Genomic DNA, 26,086 nt, shown 5'->3' on the forward strand with positions numbered 1-26,086 from the left:
CAAGTATAACACTTCTCATGTGTAACCTTGTCTTCTAAACGTGGTCTCCTGCAGGAATGTTCCAATCAATAACTTTTCTAAGAATTCCCTCAAAAGTTACTACCAACGTAGTTCCAAGTTTAACATTTCCTAAGTTAACGTTACCCCTTTTACAGGAATTTTAAAAGTTTGTTTGGCCATGTAATGTGTGTCTAAAAGATACAAGTAACACATATTATTTCTTATCCTTAAGAGATTCCAGTACGGAGCAATATTGCAGGTAATCGCAGATCGAATCAGTAACCTTTTGGTTGCAGGTCTTTTATATGGTCACGACTATTTACGAACGGTCTCCAGCCACAACAGCTAACTTTCATCTTAGTTTGTCAACTCGAGGGCCCAGATGCATTAACACTATCTGTATTCTTTGTGTAGATATTATTATTCAACTGCAAACAAAGAAAAATCGGCTATGAGGGGTGCCCGTAAGTGAGATTTAAAGAACCAGTCATTATTCTAAGTTGCTTAAGCAAAATTGCTATGTTATGTTACTAACGCAATATTAACACATACTTCGAAATCATCATTCTTTCATTTATGGACTATCTCAGCAATTAACCAATAGTGGCCTTAAACCTGTTTTTTGTCTGAGAATGGTAAAGAGGTCCTCACTAAACAGTCTTCGAAAAATAAGATAAATCTATTCATTGAGTTCTATTTCGATTACGGCACTGGACTTATGCAGTTTAATCTCTTTTACAACAGTGTAGTATCATTTACTGCAATCTCTTTCAGTTTATTACTTTTTTTATAAAAATTGCAAGATCTTTTGTTTTTAGATAAATAATTTCCTTTCCTATTTTTGTTTCGATTAAGCAGAGCTTTCCTTTTCACTATATATATATATATATATATATATATATATATATATATATATATATATATATATATATATATAACTTCAGTCTTCTTTGTCCTACTCAGCTCCAACGCGCCAAATCATTCTATTTTTAAGCTTCCCACTTTTCGGGGGAACTACATTTTACATTTCAGCTATAAAACTCTAAAGCCCTCAGCACGAACCGTTTTGAAGCTGACAATATTTATTTTAACACATTTACCTTATTTATAAATAACTTATTTTCAAAAAATGTTATACAAAAATCTTACTACGATTCAGACATGAATGTGCTTTAAAGCAGTTTTGGTCAAACCTATTAACGTCCACAAATAAGCCATAAAATTTACCTATTATTGTAAAGAACTTTTTCTTAGAAAGTTACATATGCGTCAGGAGCAAATGTGTTACAAATTATTTTAAAACTATCTTTAGAAGCATATGTTGCTCCTACCTCGGCTGACATTTTTTCACCTTGTATTTGCAGTTATCGAATTTCATTACTAGTTTTAGATCTCGACAACAATGCGTTACTTCATGCAAAGGATTCAGCAACACTTTCTTTTTTAACTGTAATGCCTTATCACAGAGCGATTGGTTGCCCAGATGCAGGTGCACTTCAAAATTTGATTGGTGTTTTTCTTAATATCGCTTTTCGTAGAAGTTCCTACACCATACATATCGGTTAACTTACGACTAGGTTCTCCTTTTTTTAGTGAATCAAAAATGTTTTACCTCTAAGGGATAGCACCACACTCTTGTGCTTTCATGTTATTTGGGTACCAGAGGCGACACGGCGCAGCCATTGGCAGCATCGTCAAGTCAGACGATAATGAAACGCGCCTCACTGAAGCAATGGCGAAACGCTCGGGCCAGAGACCGTGTGGGGCGTGGGTCGTATACGCACGGACTAGGCTGCAAAGGTGTTTCGTCGCCTCTGATGATCGCTAATCACTATAATTGAGGACAAGACACTGAGTCTCCACTGTACTATGAAAGATTGTTTTTAATTGAATTACTGTAATAGGTGCGTATTTGTACTTATTTACATGAAAGAAGTTATTGTGTCTTTAATTTTAAAAAATTGCAAAGCTTCTGATTATTCACCTTCTTGCACCTCTTGCAAGAATCTTTATCGTCCTTCTCACGTCTCCAGTTGTACCTCTGAGTGCTTCGGCAACTTTATATTAATGATATTTCTTTTTCCTAGCACTTGTGATCTGGATCTCTTCGGTCCCAGAATCACCTATGATATGTAGATTCTTCTATCAGCGAGATTACAAGGAGCGTTCAGTATGTAACGCAAATTTTTGTCTGAAACATTTATTGCCCACTCTACTTTCTACAGAACCCTGTTTTACAACCTAAACTCCGACCATTGCGGTGGCCTTACGCCACCATCTGGGAGGGCGTTTATGCCTGCATGGTGTCGACATTGGAACCAACATCTCGGTTCATCTATAACCCGACCCCTGCACCACCCACGTGCTTCTTTCATGAGACAGATGCAAGTTGGAAAGTGTGAGATCCGGGCTGAAGGCTGGCTGAAGACAAACAGTCCAGTGAAGTTTTCTGAGCTCCTCTCGGGTGCGCAGACTTTTGGGTGTCCTTGCATTGTGATTGAGGAGAAACACGTTCGCATTTTTGCGGCGACGAACAAGCTGAATTAGTTTTTACAATTTCCTGAGGACAGCACAATACACGTCAGTGTTGATCGTTGCATCATGACAGACGACATCAAACAAGTCCCAAATGATCGTTGCCATGACTTTACCGGCTTTGAACTTTTCCTTCGGAGCGTAGTTGGTGTGATACCACTCCATGTATTGCCGTTTTGCTTCCGGTTCGAAGTGATGAACCCATGTTTCACGGCCTGTGATGACATCCGAAAAAAAATTGTCACGATCAGCTTTGTAACGCACAAGCAACTCCGCACAGGCGATCCTTCACTGTTGTTCGTGGTCTTCTGTTACGATGCGAGGAGCCCGTCGGGCACACACCTACGAGTACCGTGACTGGCGGACGAGTGTGTCAGCACTAGTACCAGCATATACGTCCAGCTGGGCGACGAGGTGTTTGACTGAGATCCATCGACCGCCTCGAATGACAGTGTCCGCACCATCCAGCATTGTAAGAGGGTTGGGTTGTTTGGGGGAAGAGACCAAACGGCGAGGTCATCGGTCTCGTCGGATTAGGGAAGGATGGGGAAGGATGGGTAAGGTAGTCGGCCGTGCACTTTCAAAGGAAACATCCCGGCAATTGCCTGGAGAGATTTAGGGAAATCACGGAAAACCTAAATCAGGATGGCCGGCCGCGTGATTTAACCGTCGTCCTCCCGAATGCGAGTCCAGTGTGTTAAAAGCATTGTAAGAGTCGCAGGTATGAGCGTCAGTGCGGCACGAGGGAGATAGGACAGTTTGTGGGAACTTGTTGCAATGATGACAGACCCCTCGTGCAGGACTCGCTGTGCCTATGTCCACCGCCAGGACTCCGCGGATTCCGAAACCTCCTGTGAATATCTGCCTTGCTGAAGTGTTCCGCCAAAAGAAACTTAATGACAGCTCTCAGCTTGGAACACTCTTCTGCTATAGCGCCGCCACTAATCAGAACTTCATGAAACTGCAGGGACTGAAGCGGGAATATTCCACGATGTCTCACAACAAATTCTTCATTTTTTCAACCGGAATTGGCCGAGGAATAAATTTCTTCTGTTACTTGCCGAGCTCCTGTCGTACATTCTCTTCTGACTTCTCCATCGCTCTCGCAATTCATGTTCAAAGATCCCCTTAGAAAATTATTAATTACTGTGCTGGTCAACCTCTGCGTTATTTGTTTTTCAAACAGCTGAGCAAAACTGAACGTCCTCAGACATTTCTCTCTTTACTTATTCTGATCAACAATAAACTGACACACAATATTTTTAGCCCAACGCAGTCTTTCAATAATCCCTACAATAGTATGACGCTGACTAACAATGACCTATACCTTTCATCACTTATTTACCCCACAAAAATATTCGTAACTCGAAGTACTGAAATACAGCGAGCGCCACTACTGGCAGCTAAATAAAAGGCTCTAACTACTGATAGGCATATAGTTAGCAAATTAAAGATTTTGATAGAGAACAAACAACGTATTTACCTTAATAGTGTTAAGTCATAATATATATGTATAATTTGTGACATTCGGCAAATTTCCTTTTTTCTGACGGACACACGTCCAGCTTGTCCGATCATATTAACATCTCAAAACTCTGGCTACTCTCTTCCTACATCCACCACTTCTCACGGCTCACCTCCAACTGCACAACGTTACGCGCTGTTCACATCCAGCTGCCCAACACAACAATAGCGAATATTCCAACAATGCCAACCAGCCACAGACTGCACACAGCACAGTCAGTGATTTTCACAAAGAGCGCTATGAGGGGTTACCAACATATAAACCTAAACAGCCTACTTACAATGTCAACTACAGAAGTAAGCAACTAAAGAGACGACAGGTTTTCGTATTGCTAGAGGCATAATAGATAGCCCGTGAACTTCCTTTGATGGTTCAGCAAAGGACCGACAAGTAGCTGAATACGAACACCAGCGAATGGGAAGTGAACACTAGCGAGTGCAGTTCGTTCGCACTCGGCTGCCCTTTACACCAGAGAGAATTCTCGTTAGCTTGTGTTGGCTCCGCTATCAACCAGACCTAAGAGGCTGTAAGCCGAAATAAACTGCTCAGCGGTGCTGCCTCTGCCCACAGGTGACCATCACGGCGGAGCAGGAGTGCGTCTACCTGTGCTGGAACCGGCTGAGTCTGGAGAGGGTGCTCAGGCACCGGCCGCTGCTCAAGACCGTGCTCGACTGCATCATAGGTGAGTCACACCTGCCAAATACTTGTTGCCAATCTTTCTAAGAAAGGTGTTATCCTGCAAACCGATCTGAAAGCTGGTCACCGAGGCACGGCGTCATCCGCTCCGGCGCCTACAGCAAGTCTTCCTACTTGACGCCACTTCCACGACTTACACCACTGATGAAGATGAGATGACGTCTCCTGCCCGGTCGAGAAACGAATCCAGGACCCCACAGTCCACGGGTAGCGATGCTAATCACTCTACGGACAGCGTACACTTTGGTACCTTTACGAGTGGAGCACGCGATGCACGTCTGTATTAGTCGAGCACAATATTATCGCTCGTGGGACTAAGGACGATTCGGCCGGGTTATAGTGAATCAGCCCGTGGTCGAGGTTGCGTAGGGCTGGAAAGACTGTACGACTAGTTATGCAACGGAAATTGCGCTACCTTTGGTGATTAGACTTACGAAGTGGATCATCCATCTCGAAAACGGCAAGTTCTTCATCTGCTATACTTGTTTCACTGGAGTCCGTTACAATTTCGTGCTGCATATTCATCTTCACCCTCCATGCCAACACTATTACATTCTCGTTGCTTTTTTTTTTTTTTAATGTGTGTTACACAATCCTTCCTGACTTCCCTACCACTTTTGCTGTCCGCAATGTTGCTTGATCTACAGATATCATTAATTGATACCCCTTTTCTTCTTCTTGACAAAATTGTACAGCTTTGGATGTAAGCCATTTTCACCAGAATGCGCCTACTTTAGCGATAACTTACTTTGTTTTTCACTCTAGGGAGTATTCATGATAACAACGCACTGCCCTACAGACGATATTTCAACAGGACAACTGACCTGAAAGCATTGTCGGTGGGATGAGTTTTCCTTCGTCAGCACTGTACTTGTTTATTATAGCGGCCCGCATCTTTCCGATAACGGCCGTGGGAGGCCAAGTCTAGTGATATCGTGGTTGGGTAGTAGATCAGTGCCCTGCACAACACAACCACTAAACACTGACCGGCACTTTTGTATGACAATCTTCCTCCTACACTTTGATGCCATTTATTCGCAGAAAAAGTATGTATGGATGCAGGTTTCGTCTAAGTAAACCAATGTCCACTTCCTTGTGCCTTATTCTTACCTTACTTTACAGGATTCGCCAAGAGAGTCACAGGCAGCTATGAGGTTCCCCAGCCACTGTTTCCTAGTTTCTGCGGCCAGTCACCCTCTATGCCGATCTGCAGCAAGTCCTCGTGGATCCGTCTTTCCACCTTTGCTTTGTTCTTCTTCTCCGGGAAGGAAACTCCATCAGATTTCAATGGTCATCGACGTTTGTCCACCAGAGTGATCTCACCGTTTTATTCTCATCAGCCCTATAGCATTTGGGTTGTTATAGATCTCATCCAGCTCACAATTATGTCATGTCTGCCACTTTCCAGTAATCACATCTCGTACCGGATGATTTTTCATACTTGATACATCCCCCTCAAGAACGAGAAAATTATTTTAATCTTTTTATCTGAACACTCCAAGTTCTCAGGCATCGAGTTCTACATACTGGAACAGCATTTTGTGCAGATGTAGTTTGAAATTCTGCGGGATCCAAAAGGCTAACTGAGACTGAAGTAAAATATCTTCGCAGCTCGGACCCTCCCTTTGCTCTCTACCCGATACGATGCATTCTCTGTAGATATCACGCTCACATATTTAACCTCACGAAACTCTTTGGCAGGATCGTCTTCGACTTGCAGTGGCTGGAGTGGATCTCCAGTTCCGAACATTACCCCAGATACTGGGTCTCTGAGCCTTTCACCAGGAGAACGCCTTTTTTTTCGTGACGCGCCCATTCAGCTATTTCAATTGTGGAATGTCAGTTATGGCGATACGACCGTGAGAACAACGCAACAGCCAGTGCCCGAGCGAATAAAATCTCCGACCCGACCAGGAATCGACCCCCGAGCCCCTTAGCTTGGCAACCCGCAGCACTCAGTACGCAGTTCCTGTGGCGGACCACGGCGCTGTCGCTCATCCGCATCAGCCCTTCCTTAGATCTGGACAACATGGCCACGTCGTCCGCAAATGCCAGGCCAGTGATCTTCTCAACAACGGCCTCGATCACTTCGACATTCCTACGCGGAGCTTCATTCAATGTGTTTCCGAAGGCCAAGTTGAACAATACGATGCCACACCACCTCCTTGTTCCAATCCTATGATTACATTGAAGCTCCCCGTGCGACAAAATCTAATTACGCCAATGAGATTCTTAAGTAATTCAAACTCGGTTAGGCAATTAATCACGATCTTCCAGTGAATGTAATTGTATGTCTTCTTAAAATCTGAAGACAGGACATGAAAAATGGACTAAGTGCGAAAAACATGAAACTCATATACAGTTCCATTTGTTTCATTAATAATCTTTTGATAAAAATAGCTAAACATTTTTTTTTCCTTTTTATGTAGGGTGTATTCTTATTACTGTTGTATTTTTTAATTCCCTTCCTCTTAACAATGAAGAGTATTATTTTACATGAAAAAATGTAGAACGTGATCACCAAAAATAAGATAAGTGCCAATGAAAAAATCCTCAGACTTTGCAAGTATTTCTTTTTTAATAAAATTGCAGAAGAACACCATCTGTAATTATTTCGAAACCATATTTTTACATTTAAAGAACACAAATCAGTTTTAATTAATTAATTTTTCGAAGAATTTTCTGTCTTTTGTCTGTTGCAGAGTCCTGTTCTTGACAGCTCACAAGTAGATTTTACAATGTTGTGATGGTAAAACCCAGTTACGATTATATTAACGATAAACCCTTTCCTTTTTCGACCTTGTTACCCGGCCTTTCTGAGAGCACTAGTTCACGTTTCTTCTTTGGCTGACACAAAGGTTTCGATTCTTTATTATGCGTTGTTGTAGTGTTATTATAAATTTCTTATGTATAAGAAAAAAATTAAAATTCACTCGATATGAATTTAGTTTAGACCATAGATACATATGAACCGAACACGCCGTCACGTATCAGAGGCCAAAACGCCGAATTTCTGTCGTTACACACAGCGTTTCATGGAGTCGCTTACAATTTTACTCATTTATACCTAAAAAAAAGAGAGTAATTTTAAGAACAGAAATAGTTGTTGTGTTAGTATTACACGTGTAGTAGTACAGTTGACGTTAATTCTCCGAAATTCCCAGTATTAATTCTATGGTCACAGCTTTTGCATTTGAAAACATGAAACGGTACCAGACAGTTTTAAACGCTGTATTCGCAGCTCTTTCTTCTTACAAACGCTTGAATCGCAGTTCATCAATTATTGTTGTTTTTACTGCCCTATGAGTCATTTTGTTCAGCGCTTGAACAGAATCGGAAATATGAGTTCCCATTTTTGTTTTCTGACGACTCTTCAGCAATATGTGTGACAAGTTATATTACGTTTATAAGAAATGACATCCGTTTCTACCCGTACTGTACGATTTTTACACAACAAGGCGTTTATGTTTTAGGACTTTTGCTTAATCTGGTACAGATGCCGACACAATATCGAGAGAAGAAGCAGGAGGAAACGTGCATCTGGAATATTTCGTCGAGAGTCCATTTCTCGGAAATTCAGCCACCTGGTAAAAGGCTTTTATTTGACGTCTCTTAAGCAACTTGCGTGTCAGTGATAATGAATTGATCATAAGCACAACACACACACATACAATCCCGACTGGAGAAAATTCCTGACCCGGCCAGGAATCGAAACAGTGGTCCCCATGGTCGATAGTCAGCAACGCTAGACACAGGACCACGAGATGAAAACAAGAAGGGGAAAATATGGGTAGTTGGAATGTCTGGTAACTTTCCATGAGAGAATTTAACATTTCAACAATGTTCAGCGTACATTTCATTTCTGACAGCCGTACGAATTGCTCGGCGTGTGGATTGGGATTTAAAATGCAAAAAATCCGAATTACGTGCTATTAGTAAACATTTTCATGCGAAGAGTTGGGCTGCCGCACAAATCAAAACACAGAACTAAATAAAGTTCACGCAGATTCTGCTCCACCATTTACTTTCGGATTAATGAATATACATGTGGTCCGACAAGCAGGGAAGACGAAGCGCGCTCTGTCCGTCCATTTGAGGTCGCTACAATGGAAACACTTCACAAAATCCCTGATCTGGTAATGCAAGACTGCAGAATAAAATGTAGTGAGGTTTCTGAGACTGCAGGCATCTCAGCTGAGCGAGTCTGTAATATCCTGCACGGAGAATTGGCTATGGAGAGCTTGCGTGCGAGGTGATTGGTTACAGTTGAACAAAAGCGCATCCGTGACAACATTTCAACGCAATGCCTGGCGATGTTTTTATGTTTTATCGTAGTTCACAACAATTTTTGCACAGATTTATGACTGTTGATGAAATCTGGATCCATCATTGCACACCAGTATCAAAATGGCAGGCAAAACAATGGACAAAGCTGCTGAAAGTGCACAAAAAATACCATTTTGTCGGCTGGTGAGGAAATGACCACAGTTTTTTTGCGATTCCCGGGAATAACCCTAACAGATTACTTGGAAAAATGTAGAACTGCAACTGGACCATATTTTTTTTAATTGTTTGATCGTTAGTTACTTGAATTCGGTGAAAAAAGGCCCAGGTTGGCACACAAGAAAGTTCTTTTTCTCGAGGATAATGCACCATACCACAAATCAGAGACAATAATGGCGAATGTGCATGAATTGGTTTCTCACCCACCCCATTCACCAGATTTAGGCCCGAGTGACTTCTTCCTGTTCCCTAACCTGAAACTTCGGCTTACTGGGAAGAAATTTTCATTGGATGTGGAAGCGATAGTCGCAGTCAAAGAGCATATTGCAGAGTTTGACGCAATCTACTTGTCGGATGAGATGCAAGAACTGTAGGCTCGCTGGACCAAGTTTATGTCCCGCAAAGGAGATTGTGCCAGGACGTACAGTTAGTTGTTTACGTAATAAATACTTTCTCCTGCTTTTTCACCAGCATAGCGAACCAACCTCATAAGACGTTGGTTAAAAAGAAAACTTTTCTAGTGAATTAGATATTAACATTCTAATGTCACGAAATCTTATCAGTCATCGAGTTTTATATCTGAGAATCAGCACACATCCTCACTTTCAAATATGTATATGCAAATTTCTTTTTATTTTTAAAATAATTCTATCTATGGAAGAAAATTTTAGTTTGTTTCCACATATGTTTCCACTGAAGGAAACTCTGCACAAGATTCAAGAGTGTTACAGAAGTCGGCTGCTAATGCCTTCCGACACTTATCAGCTGAATGAGGTGTTTGTTTCAGTATAACGGCGTGATCACATACACAAATTACTAGACTGGCAAACACTCTTACTGAAGCCAGACGTTCGGTAACATAATATGGCGGCTCAGGATGTATGTGCATAGTACTACCGTAATTTTCTGTAAAGAAATTACGTTGTAAGCTTTACAAGAGGTACTAAACAAGTTCTGCAGCTCAGCAAATATTTTCCTACTAGTAGAGTTTTGATGCAGGCCGCATCAAACCAGTCAGTAGACTGATAACAAAGGATATAAAAAAGTTAAACACACAAACTGTAGAATCGGATGATAAGAAGAACATCAAGTTAAATATACACTCGTTTTAAGCAAGCCATAGTTTTCGTACAAACACTCAAATGAATAAAAACACTTGTTATCAGTGACAAATAGCGGGTTCTAATTATAGAGGCACTTTTATAACGAGCGTACTATTCAAAGAGAAGCCAAAGTTGAGCAAAAGTGGTTAAAAACACGTCATTGTGGTATGTCTGTTAATAGTAGATTCATTAAATCCTTTAGAATACACACAAACTATATAACACTGCCGGTATTTCAGATAAGACAAACTGTGATGTGAGTATTTAGGCCTACATACACTATGGAGGCGAAAATACATGAGACTTTTCTAGTTATGCTCACATTGAGACATGTCCCTTTCCTTGTATCTTCCGCCTGCTGTACGAAAAATTACACACAAACACGACGTATGTATTGACCATGACGTCAAAACTTTAAGGGTACATCATTTTAAAATTTTGTATATCACTGGAGGACCAACCATAGAATGAAATCTTCTTGTAGAAGTTGCAAATTGGAAGCTTTATTAAAAGCCCTTTACCATGGTTTCAACATTTACACAAACATCTTCTTCAGAAGGAAATATGGACAGCTGAATTACATGTTATGGGAAAAACGCTTCAGTCAAATATAAAATTTCTCCTCCATATTAAATAAAAACATGCACAACACGGTTGTTGTCATGTGACATTTCATCACCAACGCGCAACTGCAACACATTGGCTGTTTTCTATTTCTGCAAAAGGTGATTTTATCAGTTTATCCCCATTTTTATGACTGTTTTATAAGTAAACAAACGGGTGTTTACGTGTCCTTTACGCTCGTCACCATATTGCGGTTCTAAAGCGCTGGCTGCCAGTGATACTGCGTACTGTATTGCCAGTACACTAATGTGTGCCTGTGGAAATGGTGCATAGTTTATATGAACCACGGTCTGAGGAGGTTAGGATAGGGTCGAAGAGTTTGGTGGTAGGTGTCGCAATCAAGGAGATTAGAATAAGTGAAGCCACCGCCGCCATACTGGTGTGCCCGTGACATTTGGTGTCATGGCATTGCAGTAATAATTCATGCATTATCAAAATACATACTCACAAATGACAGCCAATTTGATGTACGAAAGCTAAGAAGGCAGAGTGTATAACCTAGAAACTCACCTCCTGGGCTCAGCGAGACGGTTTCCCTGGCTTCAGTCGATGACTGTTCTCGATATAGGGAGTGTGATCTCCCCTCATTCTAACCTCCTTGATACGGTATTGCCAGTGTTGGAATGTATGTCTGTGGCACACGCATACGTTAGTAGACATTCAGAGACGCATGTTTTACTCATGGGGGAGAAAAAAAGAGGGGAGATTGCATTAAGTAACAAACTTCAAGCCCACGTTCACCATCTCAACTAGCCGAAAACATTAGGTTCATAACGTTCGTCCCCCATAATTCACCGCAGTGACACTCCCAGTGACATCACTCTGCCTCTGTCGTATTACTAGAGAAAATTAGCATTCGACAAAAGAAAAACGCTAGAAAATGCCCTCTTGGCACAATGTTATTATGTTATTCATGTAAGCTCTGTAATCGTTAGTATTTAAAACAGTTATTGCGAGCACACGACAAAAATAATGAACAAGAAGCACTCGTAGTGTAGTCTGCCAATGTTTAGGGTTACTTAAAATGGCACCCAGCTTGGCTTGAAAACAAAGTACAGTGTAAGTCTTTAGTGCGACCTCCCTTCTGTTTTCACGTCCATATCTTTACTCAAGGTTGACGTATGGTGAGGTAAGATGGCGGTGCAAGGGAGTTTGTGTGTGGTACTAACACGATTTTCTGAAACGAAGTGGCGTTGTCAGCTTTACAAGGTGGTTTAAAGACTTTCGGCACTTGAGCAATTATTTATGTATTAATTGAGTTTAGCGTGTACAATGTAGATTGCTGTTATGAAGTTACCTATACAGGGTGGTCCATTGATAGTGACCGGGCCATATATCCCACGAAATAAGCGTCAAACGAAAATACTACAAAGAACGAAACCCGTCTAGCTTGAAGGGGGAAACCAGATGGCGCTATGGTTGGTACGCTAGATGGCGCTGCTATAGGTCAAACGGATATCAACCATTTTCTTTAAATAGGTACCCCCTTTTTTATTACATATTCGTGTAGCACGTGAAGAAATATGAATGTTTTAGTTGGACCACTTTTTTCACTTTGTAGTAGATGGCGCTGTAATAGTCACAAACGTATAAGTACGTGGTATCACGAAACATTCCGCCAGTGCGGGCGGTATTCGCTTCGTGATACATTACCCGTGTTAAAATGGACCGTTTACCAATTACGGAAAAGGTGCTATGTATGCTGCTCGGTATCCGGGACGACATCATCCAAGTGTCCGGACCGTTCGCCGGATAGTTACGTTATTTAATTAAACAGGAAATGTTCAGCGACATTTGAGACGTCAACCACGATCTGCAACAAATGATGACGCCGAAGCAGGTGTTTTAGCTGCTGTCGCGGCTAATTCGCAAATCAGTAGCAGACAAATTGCGCGAGAATCGAGAATCTGAAAAACGTCGGTGTTGAGAATGCTACATAAACATCGACTGCATATTTCTATGCACCAGGAATTGCATGGCGACGACTTTGAACGTCGTGTACAGTTCTGCCACAAGAGAAATTACGGGACGATGACAGATTTTTTGCACACGTTCTATTTAGCGTCGAAGCGTTATTCACCAACAGCGGTACCGTAAACCGGCATAATATGCACTATTCGGCAACGGAAAATCCACGATGGCTGTGACAAGTGGAACATGAGCGGCATTATGGGAGGGAGGATAATTGGCCACCATTTAGTCGATGGCAATCTAAATGGTGCAATGTATGCTGATTTCCTATGTAATTTTCTACCGATGTTACTACAAGATGTTTCACTGCATGGCAGAATGGCGATGTACTTCCAACATGATAGATGTCCGGTACACAGCTCACGTAGCAATTTTCATGACAGGTGGATTGGTCGTCGAAGCACCATAGCATGGCCCGCACGTTCACCGGATCTGACGTCTCCGGATTTCTTTCGGTGGGGAAAGTTGAAGGATATTTATCCTGGTGATCCACCGACAACCCCTGATAACACGCGTCAGCGCATTGTCAGTGCATGTGCGAACATGACGGAAGGCGAACTACTCGCTGTTGAGAAGAATGTCGTTACACGTATTGCCAAATGCATTGAGGTTGACGGACATCGTTTTGAGCATTTATTGCACTAGTGTGGTATTTATAGGTAATCACGCTGTAACAGCATGCGTTCTCAGAAATGATAAGTTCACAAAGTTACGTGTATCACATTGGAACAACCGAAATTAAATGGTCAAACGTACCTACGTTCTGTATTTTAATTTAAAAAACCAACCGGTTTCCAACTGTTCGTCTAAAATTGTGAGCTATATGTTTGCGGCTATTACAGCGAAAAAAGTGGTCCAACTAAAACATTCATATTTCTTTACGTGCTACACGAATATGTAATAAGAAAAGGGGGTACCTATTTAAAAAAAAACAGTTGATATCCTTTTGACCTATAGCAGCGCCATCTAGCGTGCCAACCTTAGCGCCATCTGGTTTCCCCCTTCAAGCTAGACGAGTTTCGTTCTTTGTAGTTTTTTCGTTTGACGCTTATTTCGTGAGATATTTGGCGTGGTCACGATCAATGGTCCACCCTGTACACACGTTTAGAGCAGACTGCAGTTTTGGTAAGAACACTCAGATGAACAAAGATACTTGTTATCAACTAAGAATAGCATGTTGTACTCGTAGGAGCACTTTCATAATGAGTACACTAGTCTGAGAAAATCAGGAGTTGATAAAAATTGGTTATAAGCACATCCTTATGCTATGTATGTTAATACTAGATTATTAAACTCCTTAAAATATAAATGAACTATTTCAATAGTGTCGGTATTTCGGACAAGACAAAGTGTAATGTACTTATTTATGCTTAAGTTGAGTACAAAAGCAAAAATACGTAAGATGTTTCTACTTGTGCTCGGATTGAGACGTATTTCTTCCCTTGCAACTTCCTTCTGCTTCAAGAAATATTAAAGCCAAACACGTGACGTGTATTGACCATTATGTCAAAACTCTAAATGTAACGTTATCTTATCAGTTTATTCCCGTTCCTTAGGATTGTTCTTGCAATACATAAACAATTGTGTACACGTACTTTGCACTGGCCGCCACATTGCTATTCTGAAATGCCGGCAATAGGGAAACCAGTGATACTGAACACAGAGTTGCCAGTCTAGTAATGCTACGAGGAAGTTGGAACAGGGTGAGAGAGAGACGCGCGTGGGATGACGGGCGGCGTGTGTGCGCAGGCAAGGACATCACGCAGAAGCTGTACGCGCTGAACGAGCAGCTGAACGCGGCGAGCGCCGCCGAGGCGGAGGCCCGCCAGTGCGCGCTGCGGGCGTCGCGCGCCGCCGACCACTGGCGCCGCGCCATGGCGCGCTCGCTCAGCGTCGACGCCGTCCACACGGGCGCCAGGGGCCACGTGCGCTCGCTGGCTTGGCAGCAGCGCCGCGCATCCTCCAACTCGGGCTCCGACCGTGAGTACACATCCAATATCCACATACTCGTGTTCCTCACCAAATACATCGATATGTATTCCCCGATATATCGATATCACCTGCCATTTCTACTTTAAATTAAACTTTATTTCGTAATTCTCAGTAAACATTTAAAATTGTTCTTTTAACACTGTTGCAGAACATAATTTTACTTTCAGTGTGTCAAGGAGTCTCACGTCCAGTCTTCCTCTTTGGCTATGTGGAGGAAGTGTAGGTGGTGCAAACGAGAAGCACGATTTGCTCCTGAGGGACTGGCGGTGTGAAAGGAATAACAATATTTTCGGTGTGAAGAACTAGCATACCAGTTCCGTTAAAAACTATTTTTATCGCAACTAGTGTGCTACTCCTTCACATCGACATTCTTCAAAAACAGTCGCTCAAAATCACGAAGAAAAATCTAACTAACAAGATGGCTCTTTCCAGTGGGCTGAGACGTGTAAGGGGAAATGCTGACGTAATCGCTGCTCGGCACTATCAACAGTATTTGCAACGCTTAGCTTCACCACGCAATTTTGACACTAAAGCTGCTAGCTCGCTGGCGTTTGCAGAAATGAAAAAAAAAAAAAAACAAAAAAAAAACGGGCAAGCTGGCATGAAGTGTCCCAGGTAATGTGACGAAGCCGAACGACGGATCCATCGGACACTTTTCTTGTGGCACTTACATGCAGCGGGAAATTTTTGAAAAGTAGTTATCGCTAAGCGTGAAGGCGCATCGTTTTCCTTTCGATTCTAACTCTATGGGACATTAGAATAATGCTAGATTATTGATGTACAGAATATCTAGTAATATATTTAAGTTCTTAAATACACGGCTGTAAAACTAGCAGAATATTTAGAATGTGCAGCCGACATTTTTAAGGACGTTACGTCAATACTTTTTCGCCGATACATCCATTTATAGATATCTTTTATCGATAATTCCGGTTGCGATAACGATATTCCTAAGTATCGATAGATCGGCCTCCCAATATTTTCAAAAATATTAACCGTCCTAGTTGCAATACGCACTCTGAAACTTTCCCCGATGAAGTGTTGTAGGCCTCACGGAGTTCCTAATCTACATAAACGATCGAGGAGACAATGTGAGCAACCTTCTTAGAGTGTTTGCAGGTGATCCTGCGATTTACTGTCTTGTAAAGCTATCAGATGATCAGAACAAATTGCGACAAGATACCTGTATGGTCCAATACGTGTTATTGACTAATCGTGAGAAGTGTGAAGTCACCCATATGATTTGTAAAAGGAATCCGCTAAAAATCATGTCTAACGGTTGTTTCTGTAATTAAATGATACGGAAAAACACAACAGGGGGAAACCACAGACCAAAAAAACAGACGGACAGATCTAGTACGATGTCGCCCATACGGTGTTCGATAATTCCTTTTACAAACTGCTAGCATCTGTAGTGAGGAGTCACTACATAATATTCTGAGTAGGAACCCAAGTCCGGAAACAGACCGTCTCCCTTCTACGTCGATTTCAGTTCAGACGTTAACATGTTCACATCAGCTCAGCGAAAGAGAAAAGCCTCACAGTTATTTGTCCTGGTATGCAGTAGGGTTGACAACTTGATGTTCCACTGAATCTCCGTCACAAAACGTGGTTTCACCATCATGGTGCACCACCTCAGTTCTCACGTGTGGTTCGGAGACATCTCAACAGACGATATGGCGAGAGATGAATAGGCTGGAGTAGTCAACCGGTCAGCGGATCGACGGCAGGCTGTGATTGCTATGGACTGCTTCTTGTGTGTTCGCATGCAAAGTTTAGTTTACGAGACTCCAGTAGTGCCACAGGAGATCTGCTGGCACGAGTTGGGGCCTCTGCACTATAAGTTGAAGAGATACCACGTCTGATGTAGAGTTTGTACCGGAACATGCTTCATAGGTACAGCGTCTGTTGACAACACTGGTGGTCCTCACACCGAGCCGTTGTAATGCGTCAGTACTCTCCTGTAGTACAGTATGCTGGGTTATTTTTTGTTTCGGAATAATTTAAACGCGTGATATTTAAGGCTAATATAAACAAATGTACTGAAGTGATAAATGGATGTTTCGTTATGTTTCCTTGCGAGTTTGTACGCAGTAACTGTACTGTGTCACTCTTAAAGCAGTTTCTCAAGCAGAGGTGGGTGAGTTAAGCATCTGAATTGAAACTCGTTGAATAGAAACAGTACGTTTCCTAACATCGGTTCCTACTCCAAATATTACGTACTCACTCCCCTCTACATGTCCTAGAAGTTTGTACCGCGGATTTCTTAACACCCCGTATAACGTGTCAAGGCAACACGTTAAATGAGGGGTACCCTGTTACTTGTCTACAACAGTCACCACTCACCAACAGAGTTAAAAAACTGACAAGAACTCGTCTCACTTCAGTTCACCTCAATTCAATTTATGGATACGAATTTTAGAACCGTTATCTGGAAATTCTAAACAGGTCTTATATATTGAATGACCATGGTGACATACAATGTTTTGCATTATGTATGTAGTAGTATATCATGTCAACAGCAACTATTAGTTACGTTAATGTAGAAATAAAACAGAACATTTGAAAATAAGAATCAATAAAAAATAACTTAAAATAAAGAAATCTAACTCAAGTTCCAAACTGAAGAACTTCAGTCTTACAGTAGTAGATATGTTACTGGCAGCCTCAGAATAACTCGAGGTTTCCCGACTAACAATAACTATACCCACTTCTAAAACTATTGTTGCAACGATATTCTACACCACCCACACTGGTATGTTTGTGCCTCGTCAGTCCTCTAGTCTACGCATACCTGTGTGGGTTGCCATAGCATTCTTTCTTTTCTTTTTATTTTATTCCACCTTTGCTCTGATTTTCATATCTAAAGTTACTCTTATTAAATTTATATGTGGCTATCATCATCTGTAATTGAGGAAACGTTTATTGTGACCTGTTGGCATTATTTTCCTATTCCGAGTGTCCACTTGATATTATAGAGTGAAAGTTAGGGAGTTGCCTATAAGATATTCGATGTCCTAACAGTCTACAAGTTTTGGTCACTTACAATTGTTTGCATATTGCTGTCTAATTGTCAACAGTCTCTCTCTACCTGCAAAAGAGAGCATCTGAGAACGACATCATCAGTGGAACCTTCCTCTCCACATTCACAATCTGGTGTATTACTACATCCCAGTCGATGCAGATGTTTGCGATATGGGCCTTGATCTGTTTGTAGATGCACCACACTTCGAGTAGGGGCGGCGACGCTCAGTTTGGGCCTCTTCCTGATGCTTGTGAATATGCTGTGTACCCACCTCGTAATGCTGCTAGTGTCCCAGTCCGACTACCATTCGTCTAACTAAATATTCGTAAATGTCTTTTATCAGTAATATATCTTCCTGCGACCTCGTACACACGATAATGTTGCTCACGCCCGAACCTATAGAGGGTTGTCCTGTAACGTACCACGATATTCCGAGGGTTACCAGTAAACCACCTCTGCAGGTGTAATGCAAAAGACACCGCAGAGCCTCAGAAGTGCGCTCCGCTGAATTCGTCGCAGTACCGGTACTCTTTTGTAGCTGCCTAGTCCAAGGCGATGCGTCCACATGCTGGCAGCGAAACACACCGTGGCGCTGAAGGTAGTTTGGTGGTACGACCACGCCGTATTGAATAATAGTTTATAGTGGGCAGTGCCAGCACGGGCTGTGTTAACATATTCGCTTTCTTGATAACACATTTTACGTGTTTCAAAAAGTGTGTTTTCTCGTCTAGAAGAATGCCTAAATATCTACAAACAGTGCTGTGTTTTATAGAAATTTCCTCAAGCGTCAAGGAAGGATTTATGGCGAGAGGAAGTCTTCGCTTGAGAGGTATGTGTGTGGTTTGATGAGCAGCTATAGACGGTTTGTTGCTCTTCCACCGGTGCTGCATCTGAGCAAGCACATCATTCGCCTTTTTCTCAATTCTCGCCCTGGAGTCTAAAGACAAAACTACTAGGATGTCATCTTCGTACGTGGCAATACCTTCAGTACCATCTACCATGTCCAACAGATTCTATATGCATTCAATACTAATATCCCAGAACAGTGGATCACTTACGGAGCCTTAAAGAAAGCCCTTGGACACTTTTTAATTACCTTGCTCTAACGCCACAAGCCACTGGACGCTGTGTCCACTGCAATAATCTACAAAGCTCTTATACAGACATTTGGAGTCCTTGAGACCTCGAAAGCGTGTTAACGGGCCAGCAAAGACCGTCGAATGCGTCTGCGATGTCAGTCATGAGCGCAACTGAATACTTCGTTGTCGAATTTTCTATAATCTGAAGAGCTCTATGAACCGCATCATTTGTAGACATCACTTTTCTGAATCCATATTGACGCTGGAATAGACGCAGGAGGTTCCTGTGCGCATGCAACCAATAACAGAGCAGACGTTTCTGAACTTTGGCCAATAGGTCTATAGCTTTTAGCCGATGCTTGATCTTTATCCTTTCCCTTTCAAATTATTACTGCTCTAGCTGCTTTCCAAATCCCCGGGATCCTCCCTATTCGCATTGTGGAGTCTTGAACCACTAGGGAGCGAGGGAGAAGATGTTGGTACAGGTGGCCAGTATCCTCTTTCTACAACAAAAAATGGTTCAAATGGCTCTGAGCACGATGCGACTTGACATCTGAGGTCATGAATTGACTAGAAGTTAGAACTAATTAAACCTAACTAACCTAAAGACATCACACACATCCATGCCCGACGCAGGATTCGAACCTGCTACCGCAGCGGTCGCTTGGTTCCAGACTGTAGCGCCTAGAGCCGCACGGCCACTCCGGCCTACTTTCTACTACACAAATACACATGTGGATTAATAAGGTTCTTTATTTACATGAAGCTGGTATTTAATTTGAATAAAGTCCATGTTTTGTGGCACAAGCTCATCAGTCATAATACTCTTGCAGACTAATGTAAATAACGGGTATCTTGCTGTTACAAACTTTAGCCTGACTGCTAGTGCCGCTATAGTCATCAATCTGGTCACTACGTACTGTTGTAGACTGTGATACTCCGCGAGTATACTGACAGATGCAGAACTGGATGAGTGAGGCCCTCCCGTCAGCGGCGCTGGCCTAGATACATGCTGCCAAGAGGGCGTCAACAGCATGTTGCTTGTCGGTGTGTCTCTGGCCCCTCTCGTGATAGGCGCGCTTGATCCAGCGCCTACTAATCGATCTTCCTTTTCTGACCGGTGTGCTGGAGACAGCTTACTTCAGCACCTTCCTCCCCCCCCCCCCCACCCCCTGAAATACCGCACCATTGTCGTGGGGTATGGAGGATGCACAACAGGCTGGGGACGAGAGGTAGGATGTTGGACGTAGAGATGAGCTGGAAGCCGTGACTATGGAGGATGCCTTACTGCTGACCATATACCGCAATCTGGCTTGCGAGGCAACAGGAACATCTCCCGGAAAACTGCTCTCAGGGAACGTGTACATGCCTTAGGGCGTGTCTTGGTGTGATGATGGAGACGGCGACGGCGGGTCCACGTCATTCGCGTCAGCAAGCGGCGACGGCGAAGGCGAGGGCGCATCTTCCATCCACTCTTCCTTGGATGGTGGCACCAGCGACCAGCTGTGAAGGCCGCGCTGTCCCGTGAGGCCGTGAATCTGGGGGAAGAAAAGCACCAGAATAGCATGGGAAATGACACACACGAATTTTGTTCTGGTGGTGGCGCTGTAAACCATCGGGACCTGCAGTCAAGTACGTAAAAGAGCCGATGTGTCCCTGGATCATGTTCTCTTCCCCAGTGCCCACGTTTGCCATAAACCCTGAACAGAGCAAGATGGCACGACGCAAAGCGATACCCGCAGACCAGTGAGTGCGCCGGATGCTGCGGTGGTTGTAGAAAGTGTAGCAGCGTCCGATGGTGGCAGCCATGTAGAAGTTCCGCCGGTGATGTTCCGCCTCGTGCGTGGGAGTGATAGGAGGCGAGAAAGAGCTGCAGCGTCTGTGGAAGGTGCAAAGCTTGGCCATTGCGTATGAAGCGTTCTGCTTCTCCATTAGACAGGGGCTAAAACGGAGCACTTGTTAGATGACGAATTCCATATCTTTCACAAAACTGTTCAAATCACATGAAGTGAACTGTGGTCCGTTGTCTGACACAAGGAATTTCTGGTCTTACGTAAAATCGGTAAGCGGATCGAAGGCTTCCATCCAGTCACTCACTGATCAGTCTGGCGTCGCAACGGAAGACAGCAAAACGAAAGCTGAAATTTTGAATTTAGCATTTGAAAAATCTTCCACGCAGGAGGATCGTACAAACATACCGCCGTTTGAGTCTGGTACAGATTCCCGTATGGAGGACATAGTGATAGACATCCCTGGGGTTGTGAAGCAACTGAGTGGGTTGAAAATAAATAAATCGCCGAGTCCTTATGCGATTACAATTCGGTTTTACAGAGAGTACTCTACTGCATTGGCTCCTTACTTAGCTTGCATTTATCGCGAATCTCTTGCCCAACGTAAAGTCCCGAGCGACTGGAAAAAAGCGCACTTGACGCCTGTATATAAGAAGGGTAGAAGGACGGATCCTCAAAATTACAGACCAATATCCTTAACATCGGTTATTGCAGGATTCTCGAACATATTCTCAGTTCGAATATAATGAATTTCCTTAGAGAAGTTGCTGTCCATGCATCAGCACGGCTTTAGAAAGCGTCGCTCCTGCGAAACGCGACTCGCCCTTTTTTCACATGATATCTTGCGAACCATGGATGATGGGTATCAGGCGGATGCCACATTCCTTGACTTCCGGAAAGATTTTGGCTCGGTGCCCCACTGCAGACTCCTAACTAAGGTACGAGCATATGCCATTGGTTCCAAAGTATGTACATGGCTCGAAGACTTCTTAAGTAATAGAACCCAGTACGTTGTCCTCGATGGTGAGTGTTCATCGGAGGTGAGAGTATCATCTGGAGTGCCCCACGGAAGTGCGGTAAGTCTGCTGTTCTTTTCTATCTACATAAATGATGTTTTGGATAGGGTGGATAGCAATGTGCGGCTGTTTGCTGATGATGCTGTGGTGTACGGGAAGGTGTCGTCGTTGAGTAACTGTAGGAGGATACAATATGACTTGGACAGGATTTGTGATTGGTGTAAACAATGGCAGCTAACTCTAAATATAGATAAATGTAAATTAATGCAGATGAATACGAAAAAGAATCCTGTAATGTTTGAATACTCCATTAGTAGTGTAGCGCTTGACACAGTCACGTCGATTAAATACTTGGGCGTAACATTGCAGAGCGATATGAAGTGGGACAAGCATGTAATGGCAGTTGTGGGGAAGGCGGATAGTCGTCTTCGGTTTATTGGTAGAATTTTGGGAAGATGTGGTACTTTGTCACATCATACACGGTAGGGAGAGCTCCTTTTTCAGTTTGTGAATAACTGTACTGAGCCTGGCGTAACAGCTTTGAGGCGAAAGCAATGGGTCTGTCTTGTGCACCAATTCTACGCGAAAGTACAGCGTGGGTTCCGTAGGAAGAAGCGTCGACTTGCAGAACTACTGGCTTGGCAGGGTCAAGATGCAATAAACATCTGTCACTAAGCAACTGTCACTTTACCATTGCTCAAGTGTTTATCAATCTGTCCCATTAAATTTATTTTTTCACAGTTATCATCTGTTCTTTATGAACTTAATAGTCGGTATTCAGTAGGTTCGGTTTCTACTGGTTCACTTCTAATTTTTGTCTGATAAATTGAGCTATTTTGTCCATAAAAGTACTGTTTTATAGTTTACATCCTCAATTTTTCATTGTTTGACTGTTTTACAGCTTGTAATAATTCAGTTTCATTGTTACTAATGTAGTAGCACAGGCTGTTACCTTTACTCGTAAATTATTTACGTTCTGCCACAGCTGTTCATACTATTTTGTTGTCATACAGATGTTTCTGTATTAATCCTTAAGTGGGTATTTTTTGTGTGCGTTCCTCTGCTTCAGTAGGTAATTTCCCATAGCACTGGTCAGGGCAGCCACGTCCCCTGCCTTGCTGACTCATAAAAATGTCTTGTTGTTGATTTTAGTTTACAGACCAAAACTAAAGAAGTTCAGGATTTAATAGAGTGCATTAAAGTGAACAATGAAATTTTATTGTCATACAATTACGAGTCATTCTCCGTGTGAAATATTTTAAAACATGGTGCTTAAAGAGAAGAATGGCGCGTAAAGAGAACAGTGAAATTTTATTTTCTTATAATTACAAGTCATTCTCTGTGTGAAGTATTTTAAAACTTAGTACTGCACATGAGGAACTTCACATTCTGTACACCAGTAAAATATCTTTTCTAGTACATACTCCACACTTCCTTTTGGTCTTTTCTTTGTTATGGTTGAAAAAAATATGGAAAATGTGAGCTACTTTTGGGGTTTGAATTGAACATCCAATTCATGCCCCGAGATCTGGAGACGACACAGCCAACTGTTCCCAGAGACTAATTATGAATTTCTGTCATTTTTTAATAAATTTCTCTATTTTATTTTATTATTTTTGTTGCCTTGCTTTTGTACAGAACACATGCACTGGAGCATGCAGTGTTTAGAAAGTGACAAAAAATAATATGATAATAGTTTTTCAGTCTGTTCCCAGCCATTTGGTAGTTTTGCAGCTGTGAATCCATCCTATCAATGCCCATCTGATTCTTGTTGTAATCCATGACAACCCTTGGATTTTGCATATTGCCGTTCTTCAAATTTACTTCTTGATATGTGAATGGCCATTATGATGTTGCTCTTGTCCTTCCATTTCAACATTTGCTTGTTTCCGTACAATGTTACATATTCATCCTTCTTTATTTTGCCCTTTTTCGTGAAATCAGGAAAGTCCTTTCTGTTCTGCCACACTGTAGCAAAACACTGTGGTGTTCTTACTCATTAGTTCATCAGCTGGATCTGAACTAGTGTACCAGATGCCAGGATAAACACCATAACCCATTCTGAGCCACTCATGAGCAAGCTCCCAAAAATTATAGAAATTGTTCATACGTGGCACGATTTTTGCAAAGTTGCTCAAGCATCTGTGTCTAACTGAAAATTCACACTACGGCCAGCAGTTCGTAATGAGACAAATAGTTTGTTAGAACGTAGTTTCATATCGCTCTAATATTTACAGTACTTAAGGGAGTGATGGATCAGAGTATTTTAAGATCTGTTCCCGTAGTCTACTATCTGGGACATTGAATGTTACTGCATCTCGTATCATTAAATCATTGTAAACGTTGCCACAACAACACTTAAATTTACGCTTCCTAGTCATCCCGTTAATTCTGTGTACCAGTGGCAGTACGTCTTTTCCAGCTTTTTCTGCGGCAAAAGAATTGATATCTGGCTGCAGTTACTTGTACTTGCCGGTCACAGTATTGAGGTAATTCAGCGATTACTTGATCGTACACGACGCTGTTGGGCTAAGGTTCAAATGGCTCAGAGCACTATGGGACTTAACTTCTGAGGTCATCAGTCCCCCAGAACTTAGAACTACTTAAACCTAACTAACCTAAGGACATCACACACATCCATGCCCGAGGCAGGATTCGAACCTGCGACCGTAGCGGTTGCAGGGTTCCAGACTATAGCGCCTAGAACCGCTCGGCCACTCCGGCCGGCACGCGGTTGGAAATAGTTCTTGTATTAACCTGAACACTGGCGACCCCGCAATCTAAAGGAGGTATTGTAACTTTACAGTACCTTGAACATGATGAACTTGACAATGTGCTTGAAAATGAGCCATGTATTCAGTCCGTTCCTTTTCTGTGTGGTTAAACTGCTGGAACGTTGGTATGCTAGTCGGCGGCGCTTGTTGGACTGGTTTGTTGGTCCATTCTGTTTGTGTGGCCCACGCAGTTTGTGGAGCTAGTAGTTGTTGTGCAGTCGACATTAAGGTAGCGAATTGTTCGTTATGAAACAGAAAATCGTATGTTAGATCCATGACATTGGGCACCTGCTGGTGAGGCGTGGAGGGGGGGGGGGGGGGGGCTGGGTGTTGTGGGCGCGGCTTCACACAAATACGTTATATCAAAAAGCAAGCAAATCCACTCAAAAGATAAATTTGATTAGTTCCGCTGCTCCCCTCCTGGAATACACGCAAGAACACGGTAGTAAATTAACAAATAGATACATTTAAAAACAATCTCCACTGCAAGCTAAAACACAAGAGAACCAAGCAAATTTTCGGCCAAGTTGTTTATCTTCGATCGCCACTGAATTATCATCGTTCGTCACTGTAGAGTCTTGTATCGCAAGGAAGCAAAGGAGAGGATGTTGTTATAGGTGGCCGGTATCCTGTTTCTACAGCACGTGGATTCATAAGGTTACAGGAACAGGAAGCTGTTACATAACTTGAAGAGAGTCCATGCTTTGTGGTACAAGCTTATCGGTGATAGTCCTCTTGCAGACCTATGTAAATAATGGTTATCTTGCTATTACAAACTTTATTCTCACGGCTAGTCCCGCTAAGTCACTAGTCTCCTTACTATGTGTTGTTGTAGACTGTGATGAACTAAGCCTGTTCCCTGAGTATAGGATGGACTATTAAACATTTTGTTCAAATTTTTGGTATTTGATTATTATTGTGTCTTGGTCTCTAGTAAGATGAGAGGCAAAGCAGGCAAATGGCGAACAGAGCGAGACATTAGAGGAGGCAGAACAGGAATTGGACCTCATTGTTTGATGACAAACTGGTTGAATGAGGCCTTCTGGTCAGCGGTGCTGGCCTAAATACATGCGGTCGAGAGGGCGTTGGCGGCCTGTTGCTTGTGGGTGCGTCTCTGGCCTCTCTCGTGCCAGGCGCGCTTGATCCAGCGCCTACTAATCGACCTTCGCTTCATCTTTGCCAACCAGTGTGCTGCCGACAGCTTACGTCAGCACACGTAGTGTCTCGTTTGATAATGAGGTCCAATATGGCACTACTACTGCAACTGCCACCTGTGCAACTTCTCGATTACCACCTATAGAGTTTTGAGAAGGAAAATGCGACAGCAAGTTCTTCTTTCGAAAGACTGCCTCTCACCAGTCGTCATTGAGCTATCTTCCTTACAAATTGTGGACATCATAGTAAATGCCTTAACCTTTTCAGTCAGTAATTTATGCAGTCTTGCCCATATGTC

General features: G+C 42.6%; 1 protein-coding gene across 1 annotated transcript in view; it reads left to right on the plus strand.

Moving 5' to 3' along the window:
- The window catches only part of LOC126285035 (blood vessel epicardial substance-like), a gene marked incomplete at its 5' end in the record, with an annotated part of 120,401 nt that overhangs the window by 48,228 nt on the left and 46,087 nt on the right, over window positions 1–26,086 (plus strand). Inside the window, 2 exons of the mRNA XM_049984359.1 lie at window positions 4,631–4,742; window positions 14,707–14,937. Coding sequence (XP_049840316.1) covers window positions 4,631–4,742; window positions 14,707–14,937 — 343 coding nt within the window. The remainder of the gene's footprint in view (window positions 1–4,630; window positions 4,743–14,706; window positions 14,938–26,086) is intronic.

Source organism: Schistocerca gregaria, chromosome 8 (genome assembly GCF_023897955.1).
Source record: "Schistocerca gregaria isolate iqSchGreg1 chromosome 8, iqSchGreg1.2, whole genome shotgun sequence".
Classification (NCBI taxonomy): Eukaryota; Metazoa; Arthropoda; class Insecta; order Orthoptera; family Acrididae; genus Schistocerca; species Schistocerca gregaria.